Genomic DNA, 14,534 nt, shown 5'->3' on the forward strand with positions numbered 1-14,534 from the left:
GATGAGGTCCTGCAGGCAGAGATTAGGGAGCTAAGAGAGAGATTAAAAAGCAGGACCTCAAAGATAGTAATCTCCGGATTACTCCCAGTGCCACGAGTTAGTGAGTACAGAAACAGGAGGATAGAGCAGATGAATACGTGGCTGGAGAGATGGTGCAGGCGGGAGGACTTTAGTTTCCTGAGGCATTGGAACTGCTTTTGGAGGAGGTGAGACCTGTACAAGCCAGACAGGTTGCACTTCAACAGAGCCGGGACCAATATCCTCGCGGTGGGGGCTTGCTAGTGCTGTTGGGGAGCGTTTAAACTAGCTTGGCAGGGGGATGGGAACCTGAAAATAGATTCAGCAGGGAGGGGAGTAAATCTGGAAATAGAAAGCAAAAATAAAGAAAGTGAGTTTGAAGGAGAGAGGAAACAAGCAGGAAAAAAGGGTAAAGAAACAAACTTAAAGGCACTTTGTCTAAATGCATGTAGCATTTGTAACAAAATAGATGCGTTGACGCCACAAGTTGAGACAAATGGGTATGATCTGATAGCTGTTACAGAGACGTGGTTACAAGGTGACCAGGACTGGGAATTAAATATTCAGGGGTACTTGACAATCCGGAAGGACAGACAGAAAGGAAAAGAAAAGGTAGCTCTATTGATAAAGGATGGAATCACTGCAATAGTAAGAAAAGATATTGGCTCAAATGATAAGGGTGTTGAAACAGTTTGGGTGGAGATCAGGAACAATAAGGGGGAAAAGTCACTGGTGGGCGGAATCTATCATCATCATAGGCGGTCCCTCGAACGAGAATGACAAGTTTCCATGAGTTCACAGGTGTTTCGATGAAGGACCCGATGCAGGTACAGCAAGTGATCAGGAAGGCCAATGGAATCTTGGCCTTTATTGCAAAGGGGATGGAGTATAAAAGCAGGGAAGTTTTGCTACAGTTATACAAGGTATTGGTGAGGCCACACCTGGAATACTGCGTGCAGTTTTGGTTTCCATATTTACGAAAGGATATACTTGCTTTGGAGGCAGTTCAGAGAAGGTTCACGAGGTTGATTCCGGGGATGAGGGGGTTGACTTATGAGGAAAGGTTAAGTAGGTTGGGCCTCTACTCATTGGAATTCAGAAGAATGAGAGGTGATCTTATTGAAACAAATAAGATTATGAGGGGGCTTGACAGGGTGGATGCAGAGAGGATGTTTCCACTGATGGGGGAGGCTAGAACTAGAGGGCATGATCTTAGAATAAGGGGCCACCCATTTAAAACAGAGATGAGGAGAAATTTCTTCTCTCAGAGGGTTGTAAATCTGTGGAATTTGCTGCCTCAGAGAGCTGTGGAAGCTGGGACATTGAATAAATTTAAGACAGAAATAGACAGTTTCTTAAACGATAAGGGGATAAGGGATTATGGGGAGCGGGCAGGGAATTAGAGCTGAGTCCATGATCAGATCAGCCATGATCTTATTGAATGGCGGAGCAGGCTTGAGGAGCCGTATGGCCTACTCCTGTTCCTATTTCTTATGTTCTTATGTTAGCTGCCATCAGCTGGACTGTGAGCTAACTGGATGATGCAAGGTGAAAATGTAAATCTATGGTGTATACCACTAATATTTGGTGAAAATTAAAGTAATTGAGACAAATAGCTTCGATGAGAAAAGGGAATAGAAAAATAGGCTGAAAGGCTGCGATGAGGTAGATGGAATGGGAGGAAACTCGTGTGGAGTATAAACACCAGCACAGACTAGTTGGGCCGAATTACCTGTTTCTATGCTGTATATTCTATGTAACATATGGATCACATAACATTAAATATTAGAAATTTACACTCCAGATTCACATTTTTTTGAATAAACAAATATACAACAGACTTCAGGTGCTGTGAACTCAGGAGGAGACCAATGGACATACTTTTAAAGAAATGGCATTTTTCAGTTTTATGCTTGCTTGGTTTTAATAAGCCTCCATTGTGCTAGGAGAAATTGTGAGCAGGTTCACTGCCCTACACCTGTGAAACCACCTAATATTTTAAGATAGGCAAGAATCTGATTCAAACTGATGTCTGCCACAGGCTGAACAAGTGTTTTTAACAAACAAAATTGGGGTTGAATTATTCAGTCTTATGTCCCAATCCAGAGCTGTCAACTTTCCTCTAACACCCTGATCAATAAAGCCGGACAGCAATTCTTTAAGGAAATTTCTCTGGAAAAGGGAGAATTTCTTTAACATAACTTGGAGGTGTGACAAACAGTGAGGATGATACCAATCGACTGCAACAGGACATAGATAGGCTAGCAGAATGGGCAGACAAGTGGCAGATGGAATTTAATACAGAGGTGATGCATTTTTGCAGAAGTGCTAGGGAGTGGCAATATAGACTTAACTGCACAGTTCTAAAGAATGTGCAGGGAGGGGGCCCTGGGGGTTCATGTGCATAAATCCTTGAAGGTGGCAGGACATATTGAGAGAGTAGTTGTAATGACTCTATGGGGCCGAAATTTCCTCTTTCTATAAGAGCCGTGACTGCCTCAAAGTGGCAGCCATGGATCGGTGAGGACTCACCGCCCCGTCGGGCAAGCGGCGATCCCTTTCCCGCATCGCCGGGCACACGCCGACTCCTTACCGACCGGCGGCGACCCTCTTCCCGCCCCTCGGTGCCCTCGACAGCTTTCCCCGGCGGGAAGCTTCTTATAGCTGGGCGGCACATCCGTCCTTAATGGGGAGGGCGCAGTGCCGCGGCTGCCATTTTATTTTAATTGTCGGCCGACTCCGAAGTCGACCCGATAGTGACAGCCACAGGTTTGGCCACTGGCTCGGCCGAAACCCTCCCATGTGGCCCAGTGACTGCCACTAAAATGGCTGCAGAGCTCGCAGCGGCCCTCCCCTTTAACTGAAGGGGACGGACATTGTGACGCGTCTACGTCGCGCTGACATCAGCACTCAGAGCGGCGGCCAACCCAACAGAACTGCACTTCCGCCCTGTTCCCCACCCCATATCTGCCCCGTTGCAAAAAAAAAAGCTGAATTTCGCCGGATTCTCCATCCCATGCATTGGGGCGGAGAAAACACTTTAAAAAATGGTAAGTGTGCCCCGTTTGGGGTGGAGGGCAATTTCAGCCCCTATGACTCTTGAAAATTTTGCATCTGCAGGCACTTCCTGTCAGCTTTCCCCCATTATAAATTACTTTGTTCACACTTATAAAACACCTATTTATAATCAACCTCTAGATTTCTTATCCAGCTTCGGACATTCCTTCCAATTTCACTGGCCATAATCTTTGGAAGAAATCCCCCAAGCAGCATTTAAAAAAAAACTTTCCAAATGTAGAACAGCCATTGAATTTCCTTTAACCACTGCTAGCTGACACTTTCGGAAATTCCTATTACAGTTTACACTTTCTGCTGAAATTTGCCACGCAATATTTTTTTTTAATGATTTGGAGTTACAAAGTAAAATGATGCAATTAATGTTGCAATGGTTTAGTGAGTTCTTCCGATCAGCAGCTGGACCATACAGACCAGGAAGGTCCCAGATCTAATCCCATTTCTGTGCTGAGTTAGTTGATCGGGTGGCAGTTGAAGAAAGGAAAATGGGCCGGGATTACTGTTCCCGATTGCTATCCAAGAACCGCTGCAGGAAGTGCAGGAATGTAAATGCTGGATGAGGACAGGATCAGGCTCGGCCCCAAGGCTGACACTCAAATGTCAAGACCCCCACAGATGAATAATGGCCACCTTTGTGAGGTACCATGAAACCACACCCAGCAAAGCCTTCAGGAGAGGGGAGAGGAGAGAAGACTTGCAACACGACCAAAGGCCCAGCAATTAAAGAGTCAACTTGATAAACTTCTCACGTACCTCATAATAACTTTGAATTGCATTCCAAAATGCTTCATCTGCAATAATCTGTGTTTCACCATTCAAAAAGCCCTGAAATCGTTCTTTAACCGTCTGGAGCTGTTGTTTGTTCAGCTGCAAAAAGAGAAGAGAAAACATTGCTCTGTCAATTGTTGGCAAAAATACTTTAGACCAAAAATGATGCTGAATTATTTTAAATAATTTTTTTTTAAGGTGTAACTTTGTCGAATCATACTTTGAGGTACAAATCATTGATGTAATAATTCTGATGCGCCTAGCCACACAAACCATGAAATATTAATTTTTCTTTCAGTTCTCGCCTTTGTTTTCTGAAGACACTCACGTCTGCTAGCACATGGTTGCACTGGTGTCGGTAGCCTTCTGGCACTTCTCCCAAGTGCCCTTTCTTTACACACATGCACCCTCGGTTACGACTAGTTCTTTATTCCACACACCCCCTGCACCGCCCCTCCTCCCCCACCACTTCACCATCACTGATCCGTCTGTCAGTCACTACACCTTACCATACAGACTCCCTCCCTAAAACCCTCTGCTTTGTCACATCCCTAACTCCTGGCTTTCAAAAGGCTCATAAAAACACTTCCCTTTGACTATGCCTCTCCCAGCTTTACTTTGTTCCCCATTTCCCTTCTGCATCAAGTCCACTTGTTACCTCTGCCCTCTCAACTGCATTGAAATGTTTCTCTGTTTAGTGGGAAGCTGAAAATAAATGTTGGTAGGGGAAGGGTGGTGAAGGAACTAATTCATTATTTTATTGGTCAATTAAGCAATGCTGTACCCCAAGACCTTGCTCGGTCCTGATCTACACGGAATTAGCTGATTTCAATATGACACAAGGAGGTAACAAGACTGGCCAAAAAAAAGATTAAGAAAGCAATTTTTAAAAATTCATCAAGAGGTTTTTGAATGTCTTTTGTTTTACTAACTAGTAAATTAACATCGAGGTCAAGCAACCAGGCAAACCTGGCTCACCACCACATCCTGACAGCAACAATAAATCTGTGAGGTTTCCAATCATCATATGCGGGATATGTGCACACATACAGCACATTATTGCAGATTACTGATTTTAATGAACACATTTGGAAGAGGAATAAGAACACAGGAATTGCTAGACGAAAAAGACCAAGGTCCATCTAGTTCGCCTTCTACCATTCAGGTAATCGCACGATACAATGATAATGGAGTTCTTGACTAAACATAGCAATCGATCTTTATTGATTAGTCTACAACAGACCCAGACATGACACGAGGAAAACTCCAGTGGTGGAGAGCTTTGGGAACCACAGATCCAAAGTCACCTGCTCCTCCCGAGCATGTTACACTTATCACAGTGTATCATATATCAAATTACACATGAACTTCATCCCGAAAATGAATCTTGCACTAAGCAGGGTGAGTGAAACATCTTGTGAGATGCAAAGTAGTGCTCCCTACCCTCGAGTCCAACAATATGCCTTGACTACCTTCCCACCTCAGAACAGCACCAGCTGCTGCAAAGCTCAAACAGAAACCCCCATCACAATCAAGGAAGGGGGATTTTTTTTTTGTTGAAAGACAAAGTAGTAGATGCTTCAACGTACTTAAGAGGAATCTTCATTCAACGTATCCACCACTAAGCCTGCCGCCGAACTGGGTCATTTAGTTTTAATCACGGTACATTTCATGAGTTGGCAGACACAATGCACAGGTAGCTCTCAAATTGTAACAGAAAGTTCAATAAGCAATACCAGTTGCAGGTTTAAAGTATCTATGCTTTAAGTAACTACACAGTCGAGTAAGAGCCGAAATAAGCAATGCCAGAGTTCACTAGCTAAGAAATCTAGCTTTAGACTTAACCAACACCGTTTTGTCAATCAAGAAACAGTCTACTAAAATAGATCCTATCCTCCTTAATCCGTCCTTAAGTACAATGGGTATGTAAACTCCGGATTGCCCTGGCAACCATTTGCTTCAAATAATACTCATGAAATGTGGAAAGTAGGTGCATATCATGTAAAAAAAAGTTCTATATAAATAATTTGCTACTTGTGTTATGGACCTGCTCATGTTGCTGTGAAGCCAAAAGTACGAGGACATTTTGAATTTAAATGTGTTCCCCTTGTCAAACTTTATCAATTGCATTCATCTGAAAACATAATTAACTGCAGCAATAGCTGGAATATTAGGCACTGTATTCAATGAAATAATTGCGAGATTCAGTCATGATTAAAATCAAACTTTAATTGAAAATACACAAAAAACATTATTGGATCAACTCATAAGGAAACAGCAAAGACGATTATTTTATGGAGCTGCTGTCACACTTCAGTACCACGTCATCCACCACTAGCTGCAAATGGTGGGAACTGAGACAGAGAGTATGTCTCTATTATTGGCGGTTAGTGGGACACACCCCAGTACCAACAAGATATACTGACCAGTGACATTGTGGTTGAGAAATTTCAGAGGGGCCTCCCCCCACCCACCGTCCGCAAATGGTGAGGTCCAAGTCGCCCTGGATACAGGACCTCGGACCGCATTATACTGAAGTCAGCGCTGCGGAAGGTGGCAACACAAAGTCAGTGCTGCTAGCACAGTGGCCCACAGGTAAGTGGCCTTGGGTTCACGGGGCTTGGAGAGGGAGGCATCAGGGGCCTGGACATCAGGGCCGGTGGGCCAAGTGAAGTCGGAGGTCGAATAGTCTCTGGTGAAAAGCGAAAAGGTGAGAGATGGATGCCTGGTCCAAAGGGATGCAGAATCGGAGTTCGAATGCTGAAATCAGCAGTGGGAGAGGCAGTCACCTCGGTTTCTGAGGGTGAGCCATGAAAAGGACTAGAATTCTCAGCTGGATCCTCAGCATCCCTTTCCTCATTGCTCTACATCATTACAACCCTCCAATATACCAACAGAGAGTGTTGAGATTTTGTGCAGGAGTTAATGTTCCTTTCACAGCATACAAACGCTGTAAATGAATTATGAAAACTTTCCTGGAAAGACGAGCCAAAAGTAACAAAAGAACTCGGAAAAAGAGGAAGAAAATAAAAATATTCGATGCTACTGCCCAGACCTTCAGCACACCAGGCTTGGGTAAGGACACAGATGGTGAGCTTGAAACTTTGAATCAGTACAATCAGGGGTTAAGTAGCAAACATCAGAAACTGAAAATCGGATTAAATGAAAAAGGATACAGTAATCTATGATGGAATAAGGAAAGAGAATGGGGAAGATCTATCCCTTTTCTACTGTTCTTTTGTTTTCAGCACAGTCTCCCTTTAAAAGCCGATACGGATATTTTGGTGCCACTGCTGTGACTCATCACTCTTTTTCAATGCTTGTTACGCTAATCACTTTTGTGTAAGAATGTTATAAATATTTTGATTAGCTGCCACGACGAACTTTTTCTTCAGTTATATTAGGTATTTTTAAGTCAGTTGGAACTGCGCCCGAAGAACAAAAAGATGATACAATTTACTAGATTTTTGTAAGCTCGTGCTAGTTTGATAATTTTATCTATTCTGTATTGTGTTCCGTTTAAGATATTGCTGAATTAGTTATTGAGGTTAACTAGCCTATTAAATTGTGAAAAAGAATCTTTTATTGTGGCCAGGTGAAATTCAGGTTATTGTAAATTAAGTGACAAATCTCATTCCTGACAGATTAGAATGAATTTTTACAGCACACAAGGAGCCATTAGGCCCATCGAGCACATGCTGACTCTGTGCAAGAGCACTTCAGCTTGTCCCACTCCTCCACCCTTTCCCCATAGCCCTGCAAATTGTTGTCCTTCAGGTGCTTATCCAAATCCTTTTTGAAAGCTACGATTGAATCTGCCTCCACCACCCTTTCAGACAGTGCATTCCAGATCCTAACCATACACAGCGTAAAAATGTTTTTCCTCATGTCGCCATTTGTTCTTCTGCCAATCACCTTAAATCTGTGTCCATTGGTTCTCGACCCTTCCACCAATGGGAACAGTATCTCTCAATCCACTCTGTCTAGATCCTTCATTGTTGTGCATCTGTAAAGCATGCACTCCCATGTTCTGCCACCAGGGAGTTCATCCCCTGAAGTCCCAAGGGATCCCAGCATCCCTTGGGAGCACTGTACATAAGCCGGCTCCTAAGGCCTGGTACTCACTCTGGAGTGTCTTATTAAAGACTGAGGTAACTGTTACTTTAACCTCCCGGTGTGCAACCTCATCTGTGTTAGGAACACAATAACTGGCGACGAGAATATGAATCCAACGCAAAGATGCAGCAAACTGTGGGCATCCTGGAGAAGTTCTTGGAGGGTGAGGACTGGGGAGCCTATGTTGAATGGCTAGACCAGTACTTTGTAGCCAACGAGCTGGACGGAGAAGGAAGCGCTGCAATAAGGAGAGTGGTCCTCCTCACAGTCTGCGGGGCACCGATCTACAGCCTCATGAAGAATCTTCTGGCTCTGGTGAAACCCACAGATAAGTTGTATGAAGAGCTGTGTACACTGGTTCGGGAGCATCTTAACCCGAGGGAGAGCGTGCTGATGGCGAGGCATCGGTTCTACACGTGCCAGCGATCTGAAGGTCAGGAAGTGGCGAGCTACGTCACCGAACTAAGGCGACTTGCAGGGCAATGTGAGTTTGATGGCTACTTGGAGCAAATGTTCAGAGACATTTTTGTACTGGGCATTGGCCACGAGACCATCCTACGAAAACTTTTGACTGTAGAGATACCGACCCTCAGTAAGGCCATTGCGATAGCACAGGCGTTTATGTCCACCAGTGATAACACCAAACAAATCTCTCAGCACACAAGTGCTAGCAATGTTCATAAATTAACTGGAACTGTGTTTGCGAGCAGAAATGTACAGGGCAGAACCCACGAGTCTGCAACTGCCAGCAGGCCTCAGGTGACCCAGATGACTCAGAGTCCCCAACAAAGGATGAATGCAAGGCAATTCACACCTTGTTGACATTGTGGAGGCTTCCATTCAGCCTATTCATGCCACTTCAAAAAGTATGTTTGCAAGAGCTGTGGAATAATGGGGCACCTCCAATGAGCTTGCAAACGAGCTGTAAGCTCTGCAAAATCTGTTAACCACCACGTGACAGAGGAAGATTGGTCCATGGTGGATCAAAGCAATTTCGAGCCTCAGAGAGAAGAGGCATATGCTGAAGTACACAGGATGCACACATTTTCAAGGAAATGTCCACCTATAATGCTAAACGTAAAATTGAATGGCTTACCCGTAACCATGGAACTGGACACTGGCGCTAGCCAATCCATCATGAGTAAAAAGATGTTTGAGAGACTGTGGTGCAACAAGGCATTCAAACCAGCCCTGAGCCCCATCCACACAAAACTGAGAACATACACCAAAGAGCTTATCACTGTCCTGGGCAGCGCCATGGTCAAAGTCACCGATGAGGGCATGGTGCACAAACTGCCACTCTGAATTGTTCCGGGCGATGGCCCCACATTGCTTGGAAGGAGCTGGCTGAGCAAAATCCACTGGAACTGGGATGACATCTGAGCATTATCACATGTCGATGAGGCCTCATGTACCCAGGTTCTTAACAAATTTCCTTCCCTTTTTGAGCCAGGAATTGGAAACTTTTCCGGGGCGAAGGTGCGGATCCACTTGGTCCCAGAGGCACGACCCATTCACCACAAGGCACGAACGGTACCTCACATGATGAGGGAGAGAGTGGAAATCGAGCTCGACAGGCTGCAACGCGAGGACATCATCACCCCAGTGGAATTCAGTGAGTGGGCCAGCCCGATTGTTCCAGTACTCAAAAGTGATGGCACAGTCAGGATTTGCTGCGATTATAAAGTAACTATTAATCGTTTCTCATTACAGGACCAATACCCGCTACCTAAGGCAGACAACCTATTTGCGACGCTGGCAGGAGGCAAGATGTTCACCAAGCACGACCTGACTTCGGCCTACATGATGCAGGAGCTGGAGGAGTCTTCGAAGGGCCTCACCTGCATCAACACGCACAAGGGACTGTCCATCTACTACAGATGCCCGTTTGGAATTCGGTCGGCTGCAGCGATCTTCCAGAGAAACATGGAGAGCCTACTCAAGTCAGCACCACACACGGTGATCTTTTATTGGTCACAGGTCAGGACACCGCCGAGCACCTACAAAACTTGGAAGAGGTCTTCCATCGACTGGATCGCGTAGGGCTGCGGCTGAAGAGGTCAAAATGCGTCTTCATGGCAACAGAGTGCAGTTTTTGGGGAGAAAGATAGCGGCATTCGGCCCACAGACGCCAAGACAGAGGCTATCAGGAACGCACCCAGGCCACCGAACGTCACGGAGCTGCGGTCGTTCCTGGGACTCCGCAACTATTTTGGTAACTTCCTACCAGGGTTAACCACCCTTTTAGAGCCCCTACATGTGTTATTGCACAAAGACGAGAACTGGGTATGGGGAAAAAAACAAGTAATTGCTTTTGAGAAAGCCAGAAACATTTTATACTTTAACAAGCTGCTTGTATTATATAACCCATGTAAAAGACGTGCTAGCATGTGACGCGTCGTCGTACGGAGTCGGGTGTGTATTACAACAAGCTAACGTTGCGGGGAAATTGCAACCTGTCGCCTATGCTTCCAGGAGCTTGTCTAATGCCGAGAGGGCCTACAGCATGATTGAGAAAGAGGCATTAGCATGTGTGTTCGGGGTAAAGAAAATGCATCAGTACCTGTTTGGCCTCAAATTTGAGCTGGAAACCGATCACAAGCCCCTCACATCCCTGTTCGCTGAAAACAAGGGGATAAATACTAATGCCTCAGCCCGCATACAAAGGTGGGCACTCGCGCTATCAGCGTATAATTATATCATCCGCCACAGGCCAGGCACGTAGAACTGTGCGGATGTTCTCAGTCGGCTAGCATTGCCCACCACGGGGGTGGAAATGGCGCAGCCTGCAAACTTGTTGATGGTGGCGCAGCCCACAGACTTGTTGATGGTCATGGAAGTATTTGAAAATGATAAATCACTTGTCACGGCCCGCCAGATTAGGACTTGGACCAGCAAAGATCCTCTGCTGTGCCTCGTAAAAAACTGTGTACTGTATGGGAGCTGGGCCAGCATCCCCGTTGAAATGCAAGAGCCAACCAAGCCGTTCCAGCGGCGAAAGGATGAGCTGTCCATTCAGGCAGACTGCCTTATGTGGGGTAACCGTGTAGTGCTACCAAAAAAGGGCAAGGAGACGTTCATCTCAGATCTCCACGGCACACACCTGGGTATAGTAATGATGAAAGTGATAGCTAGATCCCATGTGTGGTGGCCCGGTATCGACTCTGACTTAGAGTCCTGTGTATGGCAATGCAGCGTATGTGCTCAGTTGAGCAACAAGCCCAGAGAGGCACCACTAAGTTTGTGGTCCTGACCCTCCAGACCATGGTCGAGGATCCATGTTGACTATGCGGGCCCGTTTCTCGGTAAAATGTTCCTGGTGGTGGTGGATGCTTTTTCAAAATGGATTGAAGGTGAAATAATGTCGTGAAGCACTGCCACTGCCACCATTGAAAGCCTGAACGCCATGTTTGCCACCCATGGCCTGCCTGACATACTGGTCAGTGACAACGGGCCATGTTTCACCAGTGCTGAATTTAAAGAATTCATGACCCAAAATAGGATCAAACATGTCACCTCGGCCCCATTTAAACCAGCCTCCAATGGGCAGGCGGAGCGGGTAGTACAAACAATCAAACAGAGCCTTAAACGAGTCACAGAAGGCTCACTCCAAACCCGCCTGTCCCGAGTACTGCTCAGCCATTGCACGAGACCCGACTCGCTCACAGGGGTGCCCCCGGCTGAGCTACTCATGAAAAGGACACTTAAAACCAGACTCTTGCTGGTTCACCCCAACCTGCATGATCAGGTAGAGAGCAGGCGGCAGCAACAAAATGTAAATGATGGTCGCGCTACTGTGTCACGGGAAATTGATCTGAATGACCCTGTGTATGTGCTAAACTATGGACATGGCCCGAAGTGGATCACGCTAAAGAAGCGAATAGGGTGTTTGTAGTCAAACTAGACAATGGACAAATTTGCAGAAAGCACCTGGACCAAACGAGGCTGCAGTTCACAGACTGCCCTGAACAACCCACAGCCGACACCACCTTTTTCGAGCCCGCAACATACACCCAAAGGATCAACGACACCACGCCGGACCAGGAAATCAAACCCATCACACCCAACAGCCCACAGCAAGGCCAGGCTCACCTAGCAGCCCTGCAGGGCCAACAACACGCCAGCCCAGCGAGGGCACAGCCAATACACCAGACAGACATTTGTACCAAGGTGGTCCACCAGGGAAAGAAAGGCTCCCGACCGCCTCACCTTGTAAATAGTTTTCACTTTGACTTTGGTGGGGGAGTGATGATGTGTTTCTATAAAGCATGCACTCCCATGTTCCGCCACCAGGGAGCTCATCCCCTGAAGTCCCAAGAGATCCTAGCATCCCTTGGGAGCACTGTATATAAGCCTACAGCCTGTTCCTCACTTTTCAGTGTCTTATTAAAGACTAAGGTCACTGTTACTTTAACCTCCCTGTGTGCAGCCTCATCTGTGTTAGGAACACAATACTCATGATTTTGAATACTTCTATCAAATCTCCTCTCAAACCTTTCTGCTCTAAGGAGAACAATCCCAGCTTCTCAAGTCTATCCCTGGAACCATTCATGTAATTCCTTTCCACACCCTCTCTAAGGCCTTCACATCCTTCCTAAAAGTGTGGTGCCAAGAATTGGAGAAAATACTCCAGTTGAGATCAAAGCAGTGTTTAATAAATGTTCATCATAACGTCCTTGCTTTTGTACTCTGTGCCTCTATTTATGAAGCCCAGGATCCAGTATGCTTTTTTCACCACTTTCTCAGAAATCTAAAACCCTCTGTCCTGCACCATATCTCCAGCCACGAATTCGTCTGCTCTATCCTCCTATTTCTATAATCATGAGTTTGTGGCATTGGGAGTATTCCAGAGATTACTACCTTTGAGGTCCTGCTTTTTAATCCCTTTCCTAGCTCTCTAAAATCTGCCTACAAGACCTTATCCCTCTTTCTGCCTATGTCGTTGGAGCTGATATGGACTACAACCTCTGGCTGTTCACCTTCCCCCCTCAGAATGTCCTGCATCTTTGACCCTGGCACCAGGGAGGCAATATACTATCTTGGAGTCATGTCTGCGACCACAAAAACACCTGTTTGCTCCTCTAACTATCGAATCCCCTACCTCTATTGCTTTCCCGACCTTCCTTGTACAGCCACCCATGGTGCCATGGCTCTGGCTGTCCTTCCCAGAGGTACCATCGCCTTCACCTGTATTCAGTACTGAATAACAAAAGAAAATCACAGAAGATGCAACACCTGCCCTTTTACCTCCTCCCTTCCCACTGCCCAGGCCCCCAAACACTCCTTCCAGGTGAAACAGCGATTTATTTGTACTTCTTTCAATTTAGTATGCTGTATTCGGTACTCACGATGTGGTCTCCTCTACAGTGGGGAGGCCAAACGCAGATTGGGTGACTGCTTTGCGAAACCTCTCCGTTCAGTCGGTAAGTGTGACCTCGAGCTTCCGGTCGCATGTCATTTTAATTCTCCACTCCACTCCCATTTTGACATATCCGTCCTCAACCTCCTACACTGTTCCAATGAAGCTCAATGCAAGCTCGAGGAACAGCACCTCACCTTTAGTTTAGGCACTTTACAGCCTTCTGGACTCAACATCAAGTTCAACAATTTCAGACCATAACCTCTGCCCATATTTTGCTCTCTTTCCTCCTTTTTTTTTTTATAAACACCGTCCCCTGAACTTAAGTAATTTTTTTCTCTCTGTTTCCCATGGCAGCTGGGAATTATTTTGCCATTCACACCCTATATAGACAAACCTTTTTCTAACTTCTGCCATTACTATCTCAAGTCGGCCCATCATCCCTTTTGTCTCTCTAATCTCTCCTGTTTTCCACCCTATCACAGACCTTCCCTTTTGTTCTTTCCTCCCCTCCCCCTTTCAATGCTCCTTAAGAATCTGTTCATTTCGATCACTCACCAGTTCTGGCAAAGGGCCATCGACCTGAAACATTAACTCTGTTTCTCTCTCCACAGCTGTTGCCTGACCCCATGAGATTGCCAGCATTTTGTGTTTTTTTAAAGAAAATTGACTGTTGAAAATTAGGCATGGAGAGTGATTTTTTTTAAATCTTAGAAAGCTGGTTCAGTACATGGCATTAATTTTGACTTGGGACAGTTGAGGTGATTCTGTTTGTTTAATCATCTTGATTGTACAGGTATGTGATAGCAGTGAGCAAACTGACAGCACCCTTTGATTTTGTGAATGCATGCAATTAAAGCAAAGCGACCAAGGAGAAAAAAAGTATGATTAAAGGGTCTACTGCTATCTCCATGACAACAATCTGGAGACATCTTGTAGTTGGATTGTACCACAGAATTGTTTCACAGAACATTGAAAGTCAAGTGATGTTACTAATGATCTCTGCTGTTTTAACTCTCATTTTCAATAAGGATGAAGTTGTTAACGGCAACAAGACCTTTTTGTTCGGCAAAACTTTTTTAAAGTTTACTTGAAAGCTGCGAGATGCAAGCGGACCCTGCCACAAAGAGATGGACCCAGACATCATCGGCAAACAAGTTAACCTCTGACTTAGATACAGTTTAAAAAAAGGCAGCTC

General features: G+C 45.5%; 1 protein-coding gene across 7 annotated transcripts in view; it reads right to left on the reverse strand.

The window, feature by feature from the left end:
- Nucleotides 1–14,534, reverse strand: part of cadps2 (Ca++-dependent secretion activator 2) — an 863,559-nt gene that overhangs the window by 588,118 nt on the left and 260,907 nt on the right. For all 7 annotated transcript variants that reach the window (XM_070900583.1, XM_070900582.1, XM_070900585.1 and 4 more), the window contains exon 2: nucleotides 3,847–3,960. In XM_070900583.1, coding sequence (XP_070756684.1) covers nucleotides 3,847–3,960 — 114 coding nt within the window. The remainder of the gene's footprint in view (nucleotides 1–3,846; nucleotides 3,961–14,534) is intronic.

The sequence above is a fragment of the Pristiophorus japonicus genome, chromosome 15 (genome assembly GCF_044704955.1).
Source record: "Pristiophorus japonicus isolate sPriJap1 chromosome 15, sPriJap1.hap1, whole genome shotgun sequence".
In the NCBI taxonomy this organism is placed as follows: domain Eukaryota; kingdom Metazoa; phylum Chordata; class Chondrichthyes; family Pristiophoridae; genus Pristiophorus; species Pristiophorus japonicus.